Consider the following 17,223-nt stretch of genomic DNA (forward strand, 5'->3'; position numbering starts at 1 on the left):
GCTAGTAAAGACTTCTTCTTGTGTCTGCTGGGTTAAAGCTGAATCAGGAGATAACGCTGTAGAATTACCATTTGCCGTTGCAGGAAGGGGCGTAACTCTGGCCGTCACATTAGCGCTATTTCTTTCTTTGTCCACCTTGTTGTTCTCAGTTATTCCGCTAGGCGAGAATTCTGTGGTTTTTGGAAAAGATGTAACAGTATTTTCCATAGAAGTTCTTGCTGGCGACGGTGTTTTGCCCAAAGCATCCCCAATATTTGTTCTTGCATTTGTTGCTGATATTGTATCTTCCAAAGACCCACTCCCAACTTCTTTTGTTACTGGGTGAGTAATATTGCCATTTTTTTGCCTTAAGGGGCCATTGGTCTGAAAAAACGATACCAGCGTGTTGTTCTTGAAAGACTGGGATACGACTGTATCAGGATCGGGAGGTATGGAAGTCGTGACATCAACTTGATTAACCAACCTTGCCAATGCTTGAGATAAACCGTCAAGCCCATCTGTTAACAAAGAATCAAAAAATACAGTTTGGGATTTTGTTTGTTTCATTCTGTCTGTTTTCTGGGCGTAGTTATACTTGCAAAACGTGTATGTGTTCTTACCACAGATCTCTGACTGACAAGTTTTGTTAGCCTATCAAAAAAAGTTGAATTTCCAAGAAATATTAACATTTTGACGAAATTTGTTTTATGAATCAAAATTAAAACGTTTTATTAAATTATTTGGACCGAAATTGTCTTGAGTACAGCGTGAAAGAACAATGAAATAAATAAAAATATTGAGTGATTTCGGACGGAAACCAGTTTTTAAACCTGAGGCAGGTTGTTCGAAAGTGTGGAAACGTTAAACAAGCTCAAATCTTAATACCAAAATTGCTCGATTGCAACAAATAATGAGATTTTAGACAGAAGGTAATACAGAGCTTAATTGTTTACCCAATTAAGTTAAACCCTAACTTTTGTAACATATAGACTATACGTACTTATGGGTAGTTGGAGTGTGTTCGTATCATTTTGTGGCAAGACAGGATGGTAAGAGAAGACGAGTAGAATCGCAGATATCGCCTCCCACTTCAAAGCTTGTGACATGTCCTTATTTCCTTGTAAAAAATAAAATGAAAAGATTAGCGTGAATACGACATTAAATCTAGCCTTGTCCTTTATAACTAAGCATATTATTGACAAATTCCCGTACGTTGGCTGTTATATCCCGTGTATAACTTTGAAGGCTTAGAGGGAATGTACTCCCGAAAAAGACACTTATTATCGTGAAAGAAAAACCTAAAAATAAGTATGTGTAAGTGGAAGATCTTTGAAAACTACATACAATTCTGTCGGCCAAAAAAAAAAAAAAAGAAAAAATTAATATAGATAGTTTTCAGTTGTTTTTCCACTCTGGCGTTGATTGCTTTCGCTTTTAGTTCTTACAAAATTTGCACAAATTTAACGTGTTTTGCAGGTTAACCCCTCTGATCCACCTCCCTTTTTGTGCATTATGTATCGAAAAAGTATGTGGGATAACTGTGTAGGATGTATCATATCCACAAACACAGTACAAAATCAACTAAGGCGTTATCCCTATATACGCAACGGGGAAGTACCAAGTAAGACAGTCCATTTGTAAATTTATTTCTGGGTGTTCGAAAGTAGCTCTTCATGGTTCCCATATATGCCTTACACAAGTGGATTGGTTAGGTAAATGTTGATGTGTGGGGTTACCGAGTTCTATATATCCAGTTTCCTCCACTTACAGTGTTCACCACAGTAGTTAATCAATCAAACAATCAGTCAATCTGTCAGTCAAAGAAGTAATGAAAGGAGCATGCCAGTTTTATTAAGGAAGGGGAGATAACTGACGCTCTACATTCTCACATACAGTGGCGTATTTCATCAGTGAAAAAAGATGCTGTGCTCCTAAACATCCGCTGTCAATTACCCGTCAACATTTGCGAGATAAATGTGAAACATACATGACACGCTCCCAATCAATGAGACAAAAATCCTCAGGTGTGCTGAGTGATGTGGCTAAATTAGGACCTAATGCAAATCGCAGTGCTGTTAGTAATATTAGCCTCAGGCAGAACTGAAAATAACTTAGTCACTTTATTTCATCGTTTACCTAGAAAAAAATGTTTGGATAATGTTACTGTTATTTACCGGAAAGACTGGCATACTCTGTATGCTGTACGTCTTTAATTATATAAGCTGACCAAAAGTTACGCAGATGGTGGATAAAGGTCAATCTTAAAGTTTGGAAATGTTTAAACCATGGCTCAAAATCCATGAAAAAGTGGAAAAAGGTCTGATCTAGCATTTCTCAGACGATTACTTGCCTTCCCTGGAGAAACATACGCTATCATCATATTATGAAATATGCCAAGAATTCGTTTATTTATTGATGTTTTAAACAACAGTCAAGAATATTTCTTTTATACGACGGTGGTCAGCATTATGGTTTGAGAATGAAAATAATGCATACAGTATAGGTTGAAATGTACATTGATACTCCGCGGAAAATAAATACCGTGCTAAATTAACCCGCAGAGGTACTGACCCTGTGGTAAATTAACTCGTGAAGGTAGTAATTCGGTGCGAAATAGCTTTGTTGATATTCGGTTAATTTAATAAATACTTTCGAAAGTTCCTTGATTCTCGTCCGTATAATAAATATTGTATAACATTACTTGGTTGGAAATCGTTAGATAATAAAGGTCCATATACCATGAGGACATAATGAGATAATTGGCCATAGTAATAATGAATATCAGAGCCTGCAGTATTAGAGGGTTAATACAAAAATGATTATCTCCAGTATATCACAGGGTTAATATAACAAATATCCCTTTTGAAAATCTATGTACTTCCAGACGTAATGAATGCAAACAATAACACAGAATTGATGTCCCGTCCTGAAAACACGTGCAAAGTAATCTCTCAAATGTAACGGAATGTCCGTTGTCTGAGTCATGGTAGAAGGTATTCTATTACCGCAGTAGATTATTCTGTTACCGCAGTAGATTATTCTGTTACCGCAGTAGATTATTCTGTTATTGAACCAAGTTATTCTGTTAAATATAGAACACATATTCTGTTAATCTAAGTTTAAGATTGGGTTAGATTATCAGGGGTTAGGGTTATATTAAAATAACACACTAGTATGTTATAATGACAGAAGAAATTCTGGTATCACTCAGACAACAGACTTTCTGGCAGATAACTTTTTTGACTGAATAATCTTGTCAAAGTACAAATTCAATAAAACATTTCTGTTCACGGGCAATATAATGCAAGTAAACTCGACAAAACAACTGTTTTTGTTTTACATGATTTCAAAATGATGTAAGTATGCCATTATCACTACATTAACTTCTTTGCTGTGACATTACAGCCCCAGAAACCAGTCTACAGCATTTGGGTTATGAAGTTTTCTCACGTTTTGGAGACGTAATTGCGATTGATAAATAGTTTATTCCTGTCTAGGTCGCTCACGCCTTTGACCCTGAATAATTGATAACGTCGGCCAATGTTGGGTTGACTTGATGGCTGACGGGAACATTTTCCTGTTAAACAACTATATATAGTTACCTGTTACGGTACCAAATTGTAAACCTGCTTTTATAGACCTTCCTGACTTTATGGAAAAAGGGCGGCTATGCAGTTTGTATGTTTGTATGATGCATTGCCAAAAACAATCAAAGACGTACTAGAAGTCAAGGTTTAGGCCTTATGCACGCCCTAGTCTTTGAGACGGTGCAGAAATACATTTAGTAATTGATTTCAATTAACGTCACAAGTTACAACTGAAAAACTAGTGTGTCAAGGCTATTCCATCAAACGCCTTCACTCTAACTTTCATAAGTTTGACTTTGAGTATAATTCTCTTGTAAATAAATATTTCTGTGGTTAGAAAACAAGGGTGGTGTCAGTTTGGGAAATTCCACACTTCAGTGCCGAGCATGTCCGCCGTTTGCCTGCTACATTGCTACACATCGTCGATGCACAGACCTGATGAGATAGCCAGTTGTGACTTGCAGAATGTTTTCCCACTCCTGTGTGAGGGCCAAACGCAATTCGGCGATGTTACCCGGAACTGGAAGTCGCCCACAAACACGGCGATCGAGGATAATCCACAGGTGTTCAGTCGGGGACAGATCAGGTGAAAACGCTGGCCAGTCGATCACGACAACGTTTTCGGCCTGTAGAAATGCTCTGCGTACAGCAGCAACATTTGAACAAATTGAGCGCAGGATTCCCTTCTCTGAGGCGATTCCGAACCGTTTCAGCGAAAATCCGGTTATTATTGTGCCCGACTGTTTCATTTGCTGTGGCAATGGCTGGCCTGAAACTGTCGCGGAGGTGGAGGAGACGAATATGCCGGTCTTGGTCGCGGATCGTTACACGCAAGTAGTTGTCAGGCCGAATTGTTCATGACGTCTTCTGAAACGACTAATCGTTGACGCATTAACGTTAAGGGCTCTGGTAACAGCTCTAAAGGTCATGCCAGCGTTTAGCCTACCCGTGGCGCGCTCTCGTTGTTTTCGTGGTAACTGAGGCATTGTGTCTTTTGACAGAAGTCGATACTGATTTTCACTCATTCATTGAAAACTTGTGAGTGCTTCTATTTACCTGAATAGTATTTGTTCACTTTGTTAGTTCTTTGGTGTTTTGTACTAAACGTCGTTTTTGGGAATTGGCTTTGCGGTTGGTTGACGACTGGTACATGAATGTCTGTTTCGACGTACAAATTTACTGCAGTCGTGTTGTAGATTTGATGAGAAACATGGTTCATGCATATCGCATTTGTATCTCTGCCGATCATTCACAACTCCGAATTCAATGTTTTTCCAACCAAAAACAACAAAAGCAAAACTCGGAGCCATCCTGTATATGTGTCAACATCAACTCTTGAACTGTAGATGACGCATGTGAATAAGCATGTTTTGAAAACATTTCGCTGTATAAGGGGTAACTATTTTCTATTATATTTATACAAGCTGCTTTTTATGCTTCTCACAATATTCCATGCTCCAATATACAGTGAAGTGCATGCTTTTAAACGATGGGGTACATTATGTATTCACCCCATCTTGTTTCTTGTTCTTATTTTGATTGCCCTCTTTTTATCAACTGTATCGATATATCCGACACCTGCATGAGTCTGATCATACCATTTTGACTTATACTGCGCTGTTTTCACCTATTCTTGTATAGTTTATATTTACTTGATTCTTGAAGAATTTTTCTCTTTTTCAGTTTTATGGATGGAGTAAACCCTAGTGTCAAGGGTAAACCACGTGCACCGACCTTTGGTTAGTTACTGGCGAACTTTCGCGCCTATAACGTAAGGGTGTGTACCCCATAAAAGTGCAAGACTAGTAAGCTTCAGTGAATCCTGGCTGAACTGCTCAAACGTGTTGGACCACTTAATATCATCAATACCTCACGAACGGTGAGAATGTGAGAAGCAGCAAATTTCCTGTCGAATTCCTTGTTTGAACCCCCACCCAGTGTATTTCAATAATTGAAATTCCCACTCCCCTTCTTCTTATATGTTTATGCACCCTTAACCCACATTGTTCTTGCAATGGGTTAAGTAGGTTGTATATCTTTGTTAATACACTACCATGTATACACGTTTACATTCATTGGACAACAACGGTCACATGGGGTACAGGTATATTCTCGAATCCTGCAGGCGACGTCAAATGTGTCTTGTGAGTATGCTCCCCTTTTGTTGGGATCCAACGACGGTCACATCGCTGAAGCGATTCACCTATACATCGGTCTTCCGCACTGAGTTGATGGGTCTCAACAGGATAAATTCGCTACATAACCATGCAACTAATAGTATTTGCTTGTGCTCTTATGGGCTGAGACTTAAAGTATACAGGAACCCGCTTTGGGGAACTGATGGCCGAATAGTTAGTGTACTAGCGCAGCTTGTTTTCCGGTCGATCGTAAGAAAGTCGGCCAGTCACCTGGCGATGGTCGTGGGTTTCGTGTACACTACAATCATTTTGCTTTATCATAAATGCGTGTTCTTGTGGTGATGGCAATGTATACACGTCTTTAAACTCTGACTTCGATATAGGGGAAATATAATTATTTCCCAAAATCCGACTTACCTTGAGAACTTTTCACCAATATCCCGAAACAAATGACCTATTACGGATCCTTTATGTCTTGATATTTCTTCCGGTTTGCTAATTCCAAAAATATACAAAAGCATTCCTCCCACAAACAAACTTCATTTCCGCGTTCCCGTGAACAGAAACGTATACTTCCATAAAGCAATCAAACACCGCGGCTTTAACGTCCCACTCGTTCAACATACCAGACCTTTTGTGGTCAAACTTATTTTTCTCTCTTAAGAGCCTTAAAAAATATGTTCGTACTTTGTGGGAGTTAAGATTCTAAGGACAAAAATAGTAATGAATAAGTGCAATTGATTTTAATGCATTTAGAACTGAGAAAATGCTTTAACACTGATATGCGGAATAGCTCAGGGGCTTTAGTAATCTGTCTGTATTCGAAGTGGAATGACAAGGTTCTGGTGTGAGGTGTCCGGTAGACTACTTCTTGGTTCGCCTGCAGCTATTTCACTGTGGCTTGTCTTTATACATTTAGAGGTAATTGACGGTAAGCTACTCTCACTATATGTATCACAGGTGTACTCGGTAGGTTTCCGCTGATTGGGTTGTGGTCGTATTTCAGGGGTATATCAGGTATCTGGAACGGCGCAGTGATTTCTCCGTTTGTATTCATACATAAACATGAGAGCCAAAAAATATTCCTTATTCTAAAACGTAAACCTATGTATCACTCAACCATTGTTATAGAGAACATTGGCCGTCTAAATCAACTCGGTCTGAGCTTTATTTTCTTGTGTTCTTTTCTCTAATTTGTCAGTGTTTCTGTATAGTTGTACTCGTAGAGAGATTGTTCACAAACTCTGCGGCGTAACATCAGTGTGGTTTGTTCGTTTGTGGAGCATTTACATAGATAGTTAGAATAAACCCCTAGCTTTTCTGGTTTTGGGTCGTGACATTATTTTACCGCGTCAAAACTTCAGTGGAAATCACAAAAGCTTGTCACACGAATTTGCACGCAAAAATTGTACACATTAGCTGAACTAATTATGTACTTATGTACTGATGTAGCCTATGTTTGGAGAAGTCATCTTGATTTTGAGGACGTGTGTTAGTCGACTAAAGAACGTAGTATTTCTTACTTTAGAATAAACACACCACAGCAAATCTTGATAATGTAATAGGTTTAGTGCTGCATGATTAAAGTAAATTGTTATTTTGCGTACATTTAATCTTTTGATTCGAGTTGTGTAGGGGAACGTTTGTTACGTTTGACTTCAGACTTATTAAAATAAAACAGATCGATTGCAACTGTCAGTGTGATGAGTCTTTCCTTTCCATGTAGTTGTCTCAAAAATATATATTATAAGCAAGTATTTTCTGATATATTCAACGAATAATCTTCCCATTATGACAATTGCTGGCGATCGCTGCGTTTGAGGGACTCACGGCATGGTATGTCGTTGCTCTGTGAACTCGGAATGCTGCTGCACGCGAATAACTAACATATCAGATATCCTTTGAACTCCGTCCGCACATAAGAGGCCCTGCATAGCACTTATACACTACTTAATGCAATTTGATGCACATAAAGTCAGAAAATGAAAAACAGTATTCAAATGAAGGTAAAATTATCAAAGAGCCAGTGTCTGCCATTGGTCACATATACGTGCATATATAAGAATGCAAATCTTCAGCTACATTAATATGTGCGTTTGTCATCCTTAAAGAATTATCTTCAGTTAATTTATACCTGAATGACTGATGTTATTATTGGCTTATTAATACACGGATATTCGAATTGTTAGCATTCAGTGATACATGTTTGTTTATTATTTTATGCCTTTTCAGATATGTCTATATCTTTAATCACGTTCAAGGCTGTCACATTTAAGACCACTGTTGACTTTGAGGACTCTGGGTCATTAATTAAGGTCGGAAATTCAAATCCATCTCTCGGCGGTTTGAGTGAGTGAGTGTGTGCTTGGGGTTTAACGTCGTACTTAACAATTTTTCAGTCATATGACGACGAAGGAATCCTTAGAGTGCATTTTATGTGCTACTTTGTTGCAAAACGGATTTCCACCGCTCTTTTATCTAGTGCTGCTTCACTGAGCCGCCTTACCGAAGGCAAGTAAGCCGCTACCGAAGCGGGCGCTCTACGAACTGTGCTATCGGGGCCGGTCTGGGCGGTTTGACTACGACCTTGTGTATACTGGGTGCCAAGCGGTTGTGTCGACGGGGTTTTATAAGTAAAATATTCCCTAATGTACAAAATAAAAAAATCAACCCAAAAAATAAATGAATGTTACCTTCATTACATAATTATATAAACCAAAACATTCTAGTGAAAGTAAAACCCATCTATCCGAAAAATAAGACAATTAAACAAAATAAATATTTGGCATTATTTCTTATAAGCAGCGGATAAACGAGTGCTCTCCTCAATGGCCACAAAACGTAGCGTGAAATTCAGATTACCAAAATAGTAGCTTATTTTCTGTTTCAGATACAACGGTGCACATCTCGGCATATCAGATTTTTTTTCTTTCATATTTAGCGTTTCAAAGCTCAGCAAAACGATAACTTATTTGTTATTTATTTATTTGACCTGTGTCTCACGCCGTACTCAAGAATATTTCAAGGATATGATGGCCGCTAGCAGTATGGTAGGAAGAAACCAGACAGAGCCCGGAGGAAACTCGCCAGGAAGGCCGGAGGAAGCCAGAATGAGCTGGATTTCAGCTTGTAGCGGTAACTTATTTGTTGTGTCAGATCTGGTCGCACACAGCTTTAGATTTTTTTTTTTTGGATTGGTGTTTTACGCCGTACTCAAGAATATTTCACTTATACGACGGCGGCCAGCATTATGGTGGGTGGAAACCGGGCAGAGCCCGGGGGAACCCACGACCATCCGCAGTTTGCTGACAGACCTTCTCAGGTACGGCCGGAGAGGAAGCCAGCATGAGCTGGACTTGAACTCACAGCGACCGCATTGGTGAGAGACTCCTGGGTCATTACGCTGCGCTAGCGCTTTAACCGACTGAGCCACGGAGGCCCCCACAGCTTTAGAGTCAAATTCAGAAAATGTCAACTTAGCAAAAAGAGCGTTTAAGTTGTACATCTTAAAATCACGACAACGGATGTCACGTGTGAAATACATCGGAATGAATTAAAAGTTTAAATTTATTGATATTTTTGCAAAAACTTCATAGCCGTACATACGTTCAGGTCAGGGTGTTTATGTTAAATTTACAGAGAGGGATCGTGTGAACTTTCTAAGTTCACTAATGACAAGCTAATGTACATTTATTTTACTTGAGGCGATTTACCACCTAGTGGGTATGTAGTAATCAATCAGTTACAAAGCTCACCAATCAACAATTATTTATAATTCATCATAACCCAGACTTTGGCTCTTTCGCCTTGACTTTTCAATAAACTGCTTCAGTAAAGCTAAGTTTTTGGCCTTAAATTCGGGAACTTTGGTATCGTCCTGCCTTAGCGATCAGCGTAACTTGTGATGTAAAGAAATATTATTTGGCCCCATGCATGCGTCTACGACACGACGGTCTAACGGTGCATGCAGAATTATATATGTCGGCGTTGGGACAATTCAAATTTAAAGAATATAAACAATTAAAGCCATATCGTCCTTATATAACGGAAATATTATTGTAAGCCACCTTAGATTGGAGATGAGAAAACATATGCTCCAAACAAATAACCTGTAAAGCTGCCCTGTTGTCTCCTATTCCCCTCCGGTCAGTTAGTGCATATACAGATCGTCCGGATGTGGGCACTAAATATAGCAAAACAAAGAGATATTGTTTTAAAGTTTATAAAGATAAGGAATATGTTGAACAAAAAAGGCACAAACCATGCTGGTTATAACGGTTTTAAACAATTTTAATGCGACAAATTAGTAAATAATCCTGCTTTGGGTAAGCATTTGTCCTGTGTCGTATAGACGGCGACGAACATTGCTGTTCTTGTTTCATTTTAATAATACATGTGGACTTTAGAACACGTTAAATACCGCTGCACAAGGACTAAAAAACCTGGATTTAATCGTGATTTGTTGTCGACAATACAATACCGTTTGTTCGTGTTTGACATAATACAGTAATAGACAAGATTGAATCTACTGAAAAAGCTTATTTATTACTGATAGACGGGGTTTAAAGGTCGATGACAATATGCAAGCCGCGTAGGATGTTTTTCTAGTCTCATTCCTAGCTAGACCTGCCTTGACATGTTCTGGTAGGTATTGCGTGCTTTATGGCGACATGACACGATACGCATGACCGCTGAAATGTCTTATCATGACTTAATTTAGGTCAGGCATATCTTCTGAAAACTTGGAAAAGAGTTGCAGTAAGATTCAGCTTAGATATCTTACTCCGTAATTAGACAATCAACAGTGTAGAAATGTATGTGTATATGCCACGCATATTTACACATATATGTGTATATGCCACGCATAATTACACATATATGTGTCTATTTCATGACATAAGTATGACTGGCGATAGACCGAATATGTCATCATATCTTAAGCAACATGACGGAAGATATCATCACCAGTAAAACATCATGAACGAAGTATCACTACAAGTAAAATATCATGAACGAAGATATCATCACCAGTAAAATATCATGAACGAAGATACCACCGCAAATAAAATATCATGAACGAAGATATCACCACCAGTAAGATATCGTGATCGAAGATATCACGACCAATGATATGTCATGATCGAAGACATCACTATCAGTAAAGCACTGCTATCAAACATATTAACAGAATGACTGGAAATACGTCCATTAACAAACATTATGATGAGATAGATCACAATCAAACAAACATCAACTGTAAAGATTTATATATATATATATATATATATATATATATATATATCCGTAAATAAAACGTGATGATGGAAAATATATCCATCAGTAAGATGGCGATTACACGTAATTTGAGATAAGTCTATGGAAACACCAGCCATACCGCAGATTTTCATATTTATACAACAGACAAGCACTAACAGTCAACATATGCTCAGCGATGGTAGTAAAGATATTAACTCTCAACACGACGGCAGGAGTAGAGATACAGTAGTCATCACCTCCATAGCAGTAAGAATACCGAGAAGAGTAAGATACCGCAGTGCAGCTGACTCCCGCGACCTGCGGCCGCTGACCTGAAGAGTAAAAAGAGAGCTATGATTAGACTTCTCATGGTGAATCAATGAAATAAATGAACGTGTGTGTACATATATGTAATATCTTCTCTTTTTGTCTCAGCATATATATAATATCTTCTCTTTTTGTCTCAGTTTCTTCTATATCACTAGTTTTATTCATTCAAGATGTGAATATATATATATATATATATATATATATATATATATATATATATATATATATATATATATATATATATATATATATATATATATAGGCAATCATTTATACCCTTAGTCAGTGAGTCAGTGATTCAGTGAGGCCTTCAGTCAGTCAGCCAGTCAGTGAGTCGTTTAGACAGTCAGCCTGTCAATCGGAAAACAAATCAACTATTTTAACGTACAACAATCAGAAAATGGTGACTCAGAAAATAGCTGAGATGCGTGAAAAGAAAGGTTTTGAGGGTTGTTTTCTTTTCAATGAAATTTTTTTCAAACAGCAGCTGTGCTTACAAATAACTCCTTTAGAACAGACGAATGATCTACGTGTGAACTATTTAATCACGGATCAGACACCATCAAGCAACGTTACACGATCCATTGTCCATGCCCTTTTGACTTTCACAGTTCTTAGAACTTTCTTATTGCTGACGCAAAAAAATGAAAAGGTGTAAGATTCTCCCACATCTCATCACATCTTTTAACACAATTATTTCGGAACACTGTGTTTTCAACATGTTTTAAAAAGCAGTTCAGAGACTACTTTGAAGAGGTATGAAATGTGTGGGCATGTCTCATGTCAAAAACAAGCTTTCATTGCTAACCATAGCCGAATTTAAAAAGCCGAAATGTCGTTGGAATGTAATGGCACCTCATATCATTCTCTCTATGAATCGTAAAACTGAACACTTTTGTAAAGGTAAGTATTTGTTTTAATAAATGTCACCAACAAGAAGAAATAGAGCAGAGCATTAAATTTATTTTGGATCAGTCTTAAAAACAAGTGTAACTTTACCACAAGAACATATCCTGGCGTTACTATTGTAACGGCATACACAAGAAACATACACGTTGAATTGATGAGAAAGTTACTTAAGAATTCACTTTCAACCTGTTGCTTATGAAAGACTCGTACAGGTTTTTTTGCGTCATTTTATTTATATATCGGATTTAAGACGCTAAGTGTGTCATATTTATTACATAACCATCGTACTGCTTGTTTATCCATCTAATGATGAAGCCCAAACCATTAAGACCTGTAGGGAAACTACACAGCATCTATTAACATTCTTTTTCACGCCAGGGGAAATCAGGGACAGTCTGTTCATTGTGATAATGTTTTCAAAAAATCAGACCTGACACCTTGCCCAGTAACAGCATTAAAATGTGTCATTCTATCGAGTTACTTACTGCTAAAAATTCTGCCTCAACATATTCATCATAGCATTGTGTTTAATAAAAGGATAGGGGCTTTCGTGGCTCAGTCGGTTAGCGCGCGAGCGCAGCGTAATGACCCAGGAGCCTCTCACCAATGCGGTCGTTGTGAGTTCAAGTCCAGCTCATGCTGGCTTCCTCTCCGGCCGTAAGTGGGAAGGTCTTCCAGCAACCCGCGGATGGTCGTGGGTTTCCCCCGCGCTCTGCCCGGTTTCCACCCACCATAATGCTGGCCGCCGTCGTATAAGTGAAATATTCTTGAGTACGGCGTAAAACACCAATCAAAAAAAAAAAAAAAAAAAAAAAAAAAAAAAAGGATAAAGAAAATATGATGGCAACACAGACTTTTGAGTAAATCTTGACCAGTGAGGTCCACAAAATTGCAATTAACATCACCGCCTTTTTCCTTCCCTAATTCTGCTTAAGACATGATGCTAGAGAGCGTGTAATTTGCTATTGATTAAAACTCTAACTTGGGTAAGCAGACAAGAGGCCTTATTTGACCAGTTACGTCTGACCATCTTCCCACTATAACACTGTCGTCGCTGCTCTGTTGTTGTTTTTTTTTTCTTTTTTTTTTGGTTTCTATGCTGTACGTCTAAATTATGTCCTTTGATAATGTAATATAATAATGCAGCTATAATAATATAATAATGTAGCAATAATAATATAATAATGTAGCAATAATAATATAATAATGCCTAATTGTGTCACACTTAATAGCTCGTGTGACAACTGACCGAGATGAGATTGGCGTTAATATTGCCATTGTCTTAATTACTCATTGTAGATGATGAATGGCCCTTAATCAGTCCATTGTTATCTGATCACAAGTAGGCCTACACTTGTGAGAATAAATATACCTTACGACGTAACCTGAAAGCCAGAGTCAGTCAGCATTCAGCTCTGATGATATATCAGCGTGAAACCTTGTAAGAATCAACGTTTGTTGAAGCGGCAAAATGTTTTGTGCATTAAAAATTGAATTAAATTCCTGCTGATAAACATCTGTATATAACCCACAGGTTTTGAACAGACTAATAGTTTTACATCTTATTTGATTTATTTATACTAAAGATATGAATAAAATGACGTACATATATCGACGCCATTCGCCATTTAAAAAAAGAATATTTTCCACTGTTACACTGACATCTCTCTTAATGATGAAATAATTTAGAACATTGGCAGTTAGACAAGATTATCAAATATCACTAAGAAAGTGAGTGTGAATGTTGACTTACTTTGTTGCCCATTTCCTCCCCGGCAACGCGTTATCTGGCGCCGGCGTGCCCTGATTGATCTGGTGGAGAGCAGCAGGTAGTGCGGCCAAGGGCAGAGGGGTCGTCTGTGGGTCGAGAGTTCCCGTTGCTGTTTTAGCAGAGGCTACGGTTGCAGAGTTTTGTGTGGGTTTGGAAGTTGATGACGTCATAGAACGGCTTACGGCTGGCGTAGGATCGGTAGCTAGAATTTCGGTAACGTTGCTTACGCCGGAAGGAGGGCTGGTTGCAAGTCTCGTAGGAGCCGCTGTCGTTGATTTCTTAGTGGTGTTTGTTGCTATGGACAAAACATTGCTTCCAACGTCCACGGCTATCTCAGCCCTTCCTAGAACCGCGGTAACAGTAGCACGCTCTGTGGTTGCTGTTGTTGTTGTTACTTCTACTGCTGCTGTTCCTGTTGTTGTTGTTGCGCTTGTTTTGGTTGTTTTCTTAAGGGGCTGCGGTATCATTCCAAAGAGTGAAATTGACCCGTGGCTTCGGATTTTGCCGGAGGAAGCCCGAGCCATGGCTATTTCAGCCGTCTTGTCGGGGCCAACGTAAACTACGTTACTTATTGTTCCAGTTCTCCGTCTGATATTAAAGTCATTGCGAATAGGGTTTTGTCTTAAAATCCTACCGCTAGTCCCTGACGACAACGGACTGTTGTTTACACCCGATGTTCCAATTCGTCCTCGTAACTGGTTTTGTAGAGTTGACACGCCGCTGGGGGTCTGAATCCCTGTTGTAACTATGGTGGGCGAGATAGGAGACGACTGCGCGTTCCCACCTCCCCGAGCACGCCAGTTTGACCACCAGGACCTAGTGTCGGCTTGAATTCTAGAGACTGGCCTTTTGATGTTAGACTGCCATGTGTTGGGTGGTCGATTTCGCGAAACTCGTGATGAGGTACCGGATGGGGCCAGTCGGGACGGGGTTGAATTCCTCATGTTGTCTACGGCCTGTTTGTTTCTGTTGGTCCACCAGGCCAGTGGGTTGTTGTTATTTATTGCTTGTCGAAGTAATGGGTGCAGTGTCGTGGGTCGTATTGTAGGCTTCTGAGTTGTCCTTTCAGTGGATTTTCGTTGCGTACTCAATGGACTCTGTGTTGTAGTAGTAGATTTCTGAGAAGTTTTTACGATGGTTTTTGCTTTTATACTCGATGGACTTCCTCTTGTAGTTTTTACTCTCTGAGTGTTGTTTACGGTGATTTTTGCTTGTATGCTCAATAGACTTGGGGTTGTAGTACTTGCTTTCGGGGTAGACTTATCTGTGGTTTTTCTTTGCAAACCTACGGGACTTGCCATTGCTGCATTTACCTTAGCAGACTGTGGACTTGTTGATGTAGGCTTGGCTCTGATGGCGATAACTGGTTTTGTCTGAACAACCTTAGGTATATTCGTGTGAATTCCTTTTGGGGCCGGCGTTATTCCATCTGACTGACTACCAACCAAGGGGGCATCTATAAATGTAGGCACTTCTCCCGATGTTGAGGGGTGAATGCTTTTCGCAGATGGCATAGCAGTGGTCTTCAGTTTCGAAATACGACTAGGAGCCTGCGTACCGTCAATCTGCCTCTGTACCGGTGTTGGTGTCGGTGTTGGGACAGACGTCTTGCCGTTCAGCCGGGGAACTTGTACTTGGGCACCACCCGATGTGCCGATCTGCCCAACGTTTGCTGTTGGTATCGGTGTTCGGACAGACGTCTTGCCGTTCAACCGGGGAACTTGTACTTGCGCACCACCCGATGTGCCGATCTGTCCAACGTTTGCTGTTGGTATCGGTGTTCGGACAGACGACTTGCCGTTCAGCCGGGGAACTTGTACTTGTGCACCACCCGATGTGCCGATCTGCCCAACGTTTGCTGCTGAGCTGTTAGAAATCACCGTATGATTGACCGTGTTTGCAAAGTGAAACGTCAGCGATCCCTGGTAGGACGGGGGTTTCACGTCAACCTTGGTTCTTCCAAGAGGGTTTGGATTCTGCCTTGGACTTGGGGTTGTTCCGTATATCCGATTTGAAGGTCTGCTGGTGGTAGTTTCTACAGAACCCACCAAAGTATCCTTTATGGAGGAGAGTATCGACTTGATTGTCGAGTCAAATGATACCAAAGCAGTTGTTTCAGTAGTGTTATCTAAAGTGGAATTACTTTCGACGGAAGATTGCAGCGCCAGGGTATCATTTAGGGTGGCAAGAGTAACAGGGTCTTGAGTTATAGGCGCTTCCGTAACAGGGAGCGGAGGTAATTCCTCGAGCTCGGCGAGCTGCTCTAATGAAACTCCCATTGTGTCGTTTGTCAGCATTTTGTACAGTGTGGAGTTCGGATCCAAAAAATTGGGTTCCAAGGTGGGCTCTGGTTCCTCACCAGGTTCCGGTGCTTCCCACGGCTCGGAATTGCCTCCTGCCTGACCTCCCGGTAGCTGCATCAATAGCTGCTCAATAAAATCCTCCCATTCCATTCCTGTCGCCTCTGAAAGAGAAAAAAATGGGAAACGTGACGAAGCGATAAAATACCAATTCAGCTTTTGGTTTTTCTGTTTCAGAATCTGAACTTATATCATTACCACTAACAATCTACCTATATGTACCAAAAGCGTGCTTTTCTGTAGACAGGTTATTAAGGATTATTAATTTTGTATAAAAACCGTCATGAACTAAATAAAAATGGAGTCATATAAGTTTCGAATTATTATACATACATTATTATATATGACTACTTATTATAATTATAATTATATTACCCGGGCCACCAAGCCCGGTTAATATTACAATGTGTTATCAAAATCTATACTAATGTTTGTAACAATACTACCAAGGGTGATCGTTTCGTTTGCACAACTCGTCTTTATTATCGACTTTTGTTTCTATCACGTGTGCACGTAAAGTGAATACACAATACAAATACCCAATGATAATCTTATTTATTACTTTCCCACGGCTATATATGCAATCGGTGATTATATATTATGTGTGGGCCAACAAGGAACACCAAAAAGTCAGCAAATAATACCGGGTATTTGTATATACCCCTTGACTTTTAAGCTTTGTAGCCTGTCTCGCATATAAAGTTTTTTTATCAGTCGATGTTTGTAAGACATAGTAATTAGGACACATTCAGTCTTGGTGAGTGTGATAAACAGTATGCTCACATGGTAAAGGAAGTTCTGGTGATTGTCATAGCCATGGTACATAATCGACGATATTTTACTTGATGAAAAGCGTTTTTAAATCCCACGTAATGTTCTGCCGAGGCCTCTGT

The 17,223-nt window shown here is 39.4% G+C and overlaps 1 protein-coding gene across 1 annotated transcript; it reads right to left on the reverse strand.

Moving 5' to 3' along the window:
- Nucleotides 1–13,948: 13,948 nt before the first annotated feature.
- On the reverse strand, nucleotides 13,949–16,423 carry LOC135477130 (mucin-2-like). The gene has a single exon (XM_064757285.1). It carries the CDS (start codon nucleotides 16,421–16,423, stop codon nucleotides 13,949–13,951), a length of 2,475 nt encoding a protein of 824 aa, XP_064613355.1.
- Nucleotides 16,424–17,223: the final 800 nt, after the last annotated feature.

Source organism: Liolophura sinensis, chromosome 10 (genome assembly GCF_032854445.1).
Source record: "Liolophura sinensis isolate JHLJ2023 chromosome 10, CUHK_Ljap_v2, whole genome shotgun sequence".
In the NCBI taxonomy this organism is placed as follows: domain Eukaryota; kingdom Metazoa; phylum Mollusca; class Polyplacophora; order Chitonida; family Chitonidae; genus Liolophura; species Liolophura sinensis.

What these genes read in the sequence shown, in the direction of transcription:
- LOC135477130 (XM_064757285.1), bottom strand. Translation starts at nt 16,423, where the DNA reads ATGGAATGGGAGGATTTTATTGAGCAGCTATTGATGCAGCTACCGGGA.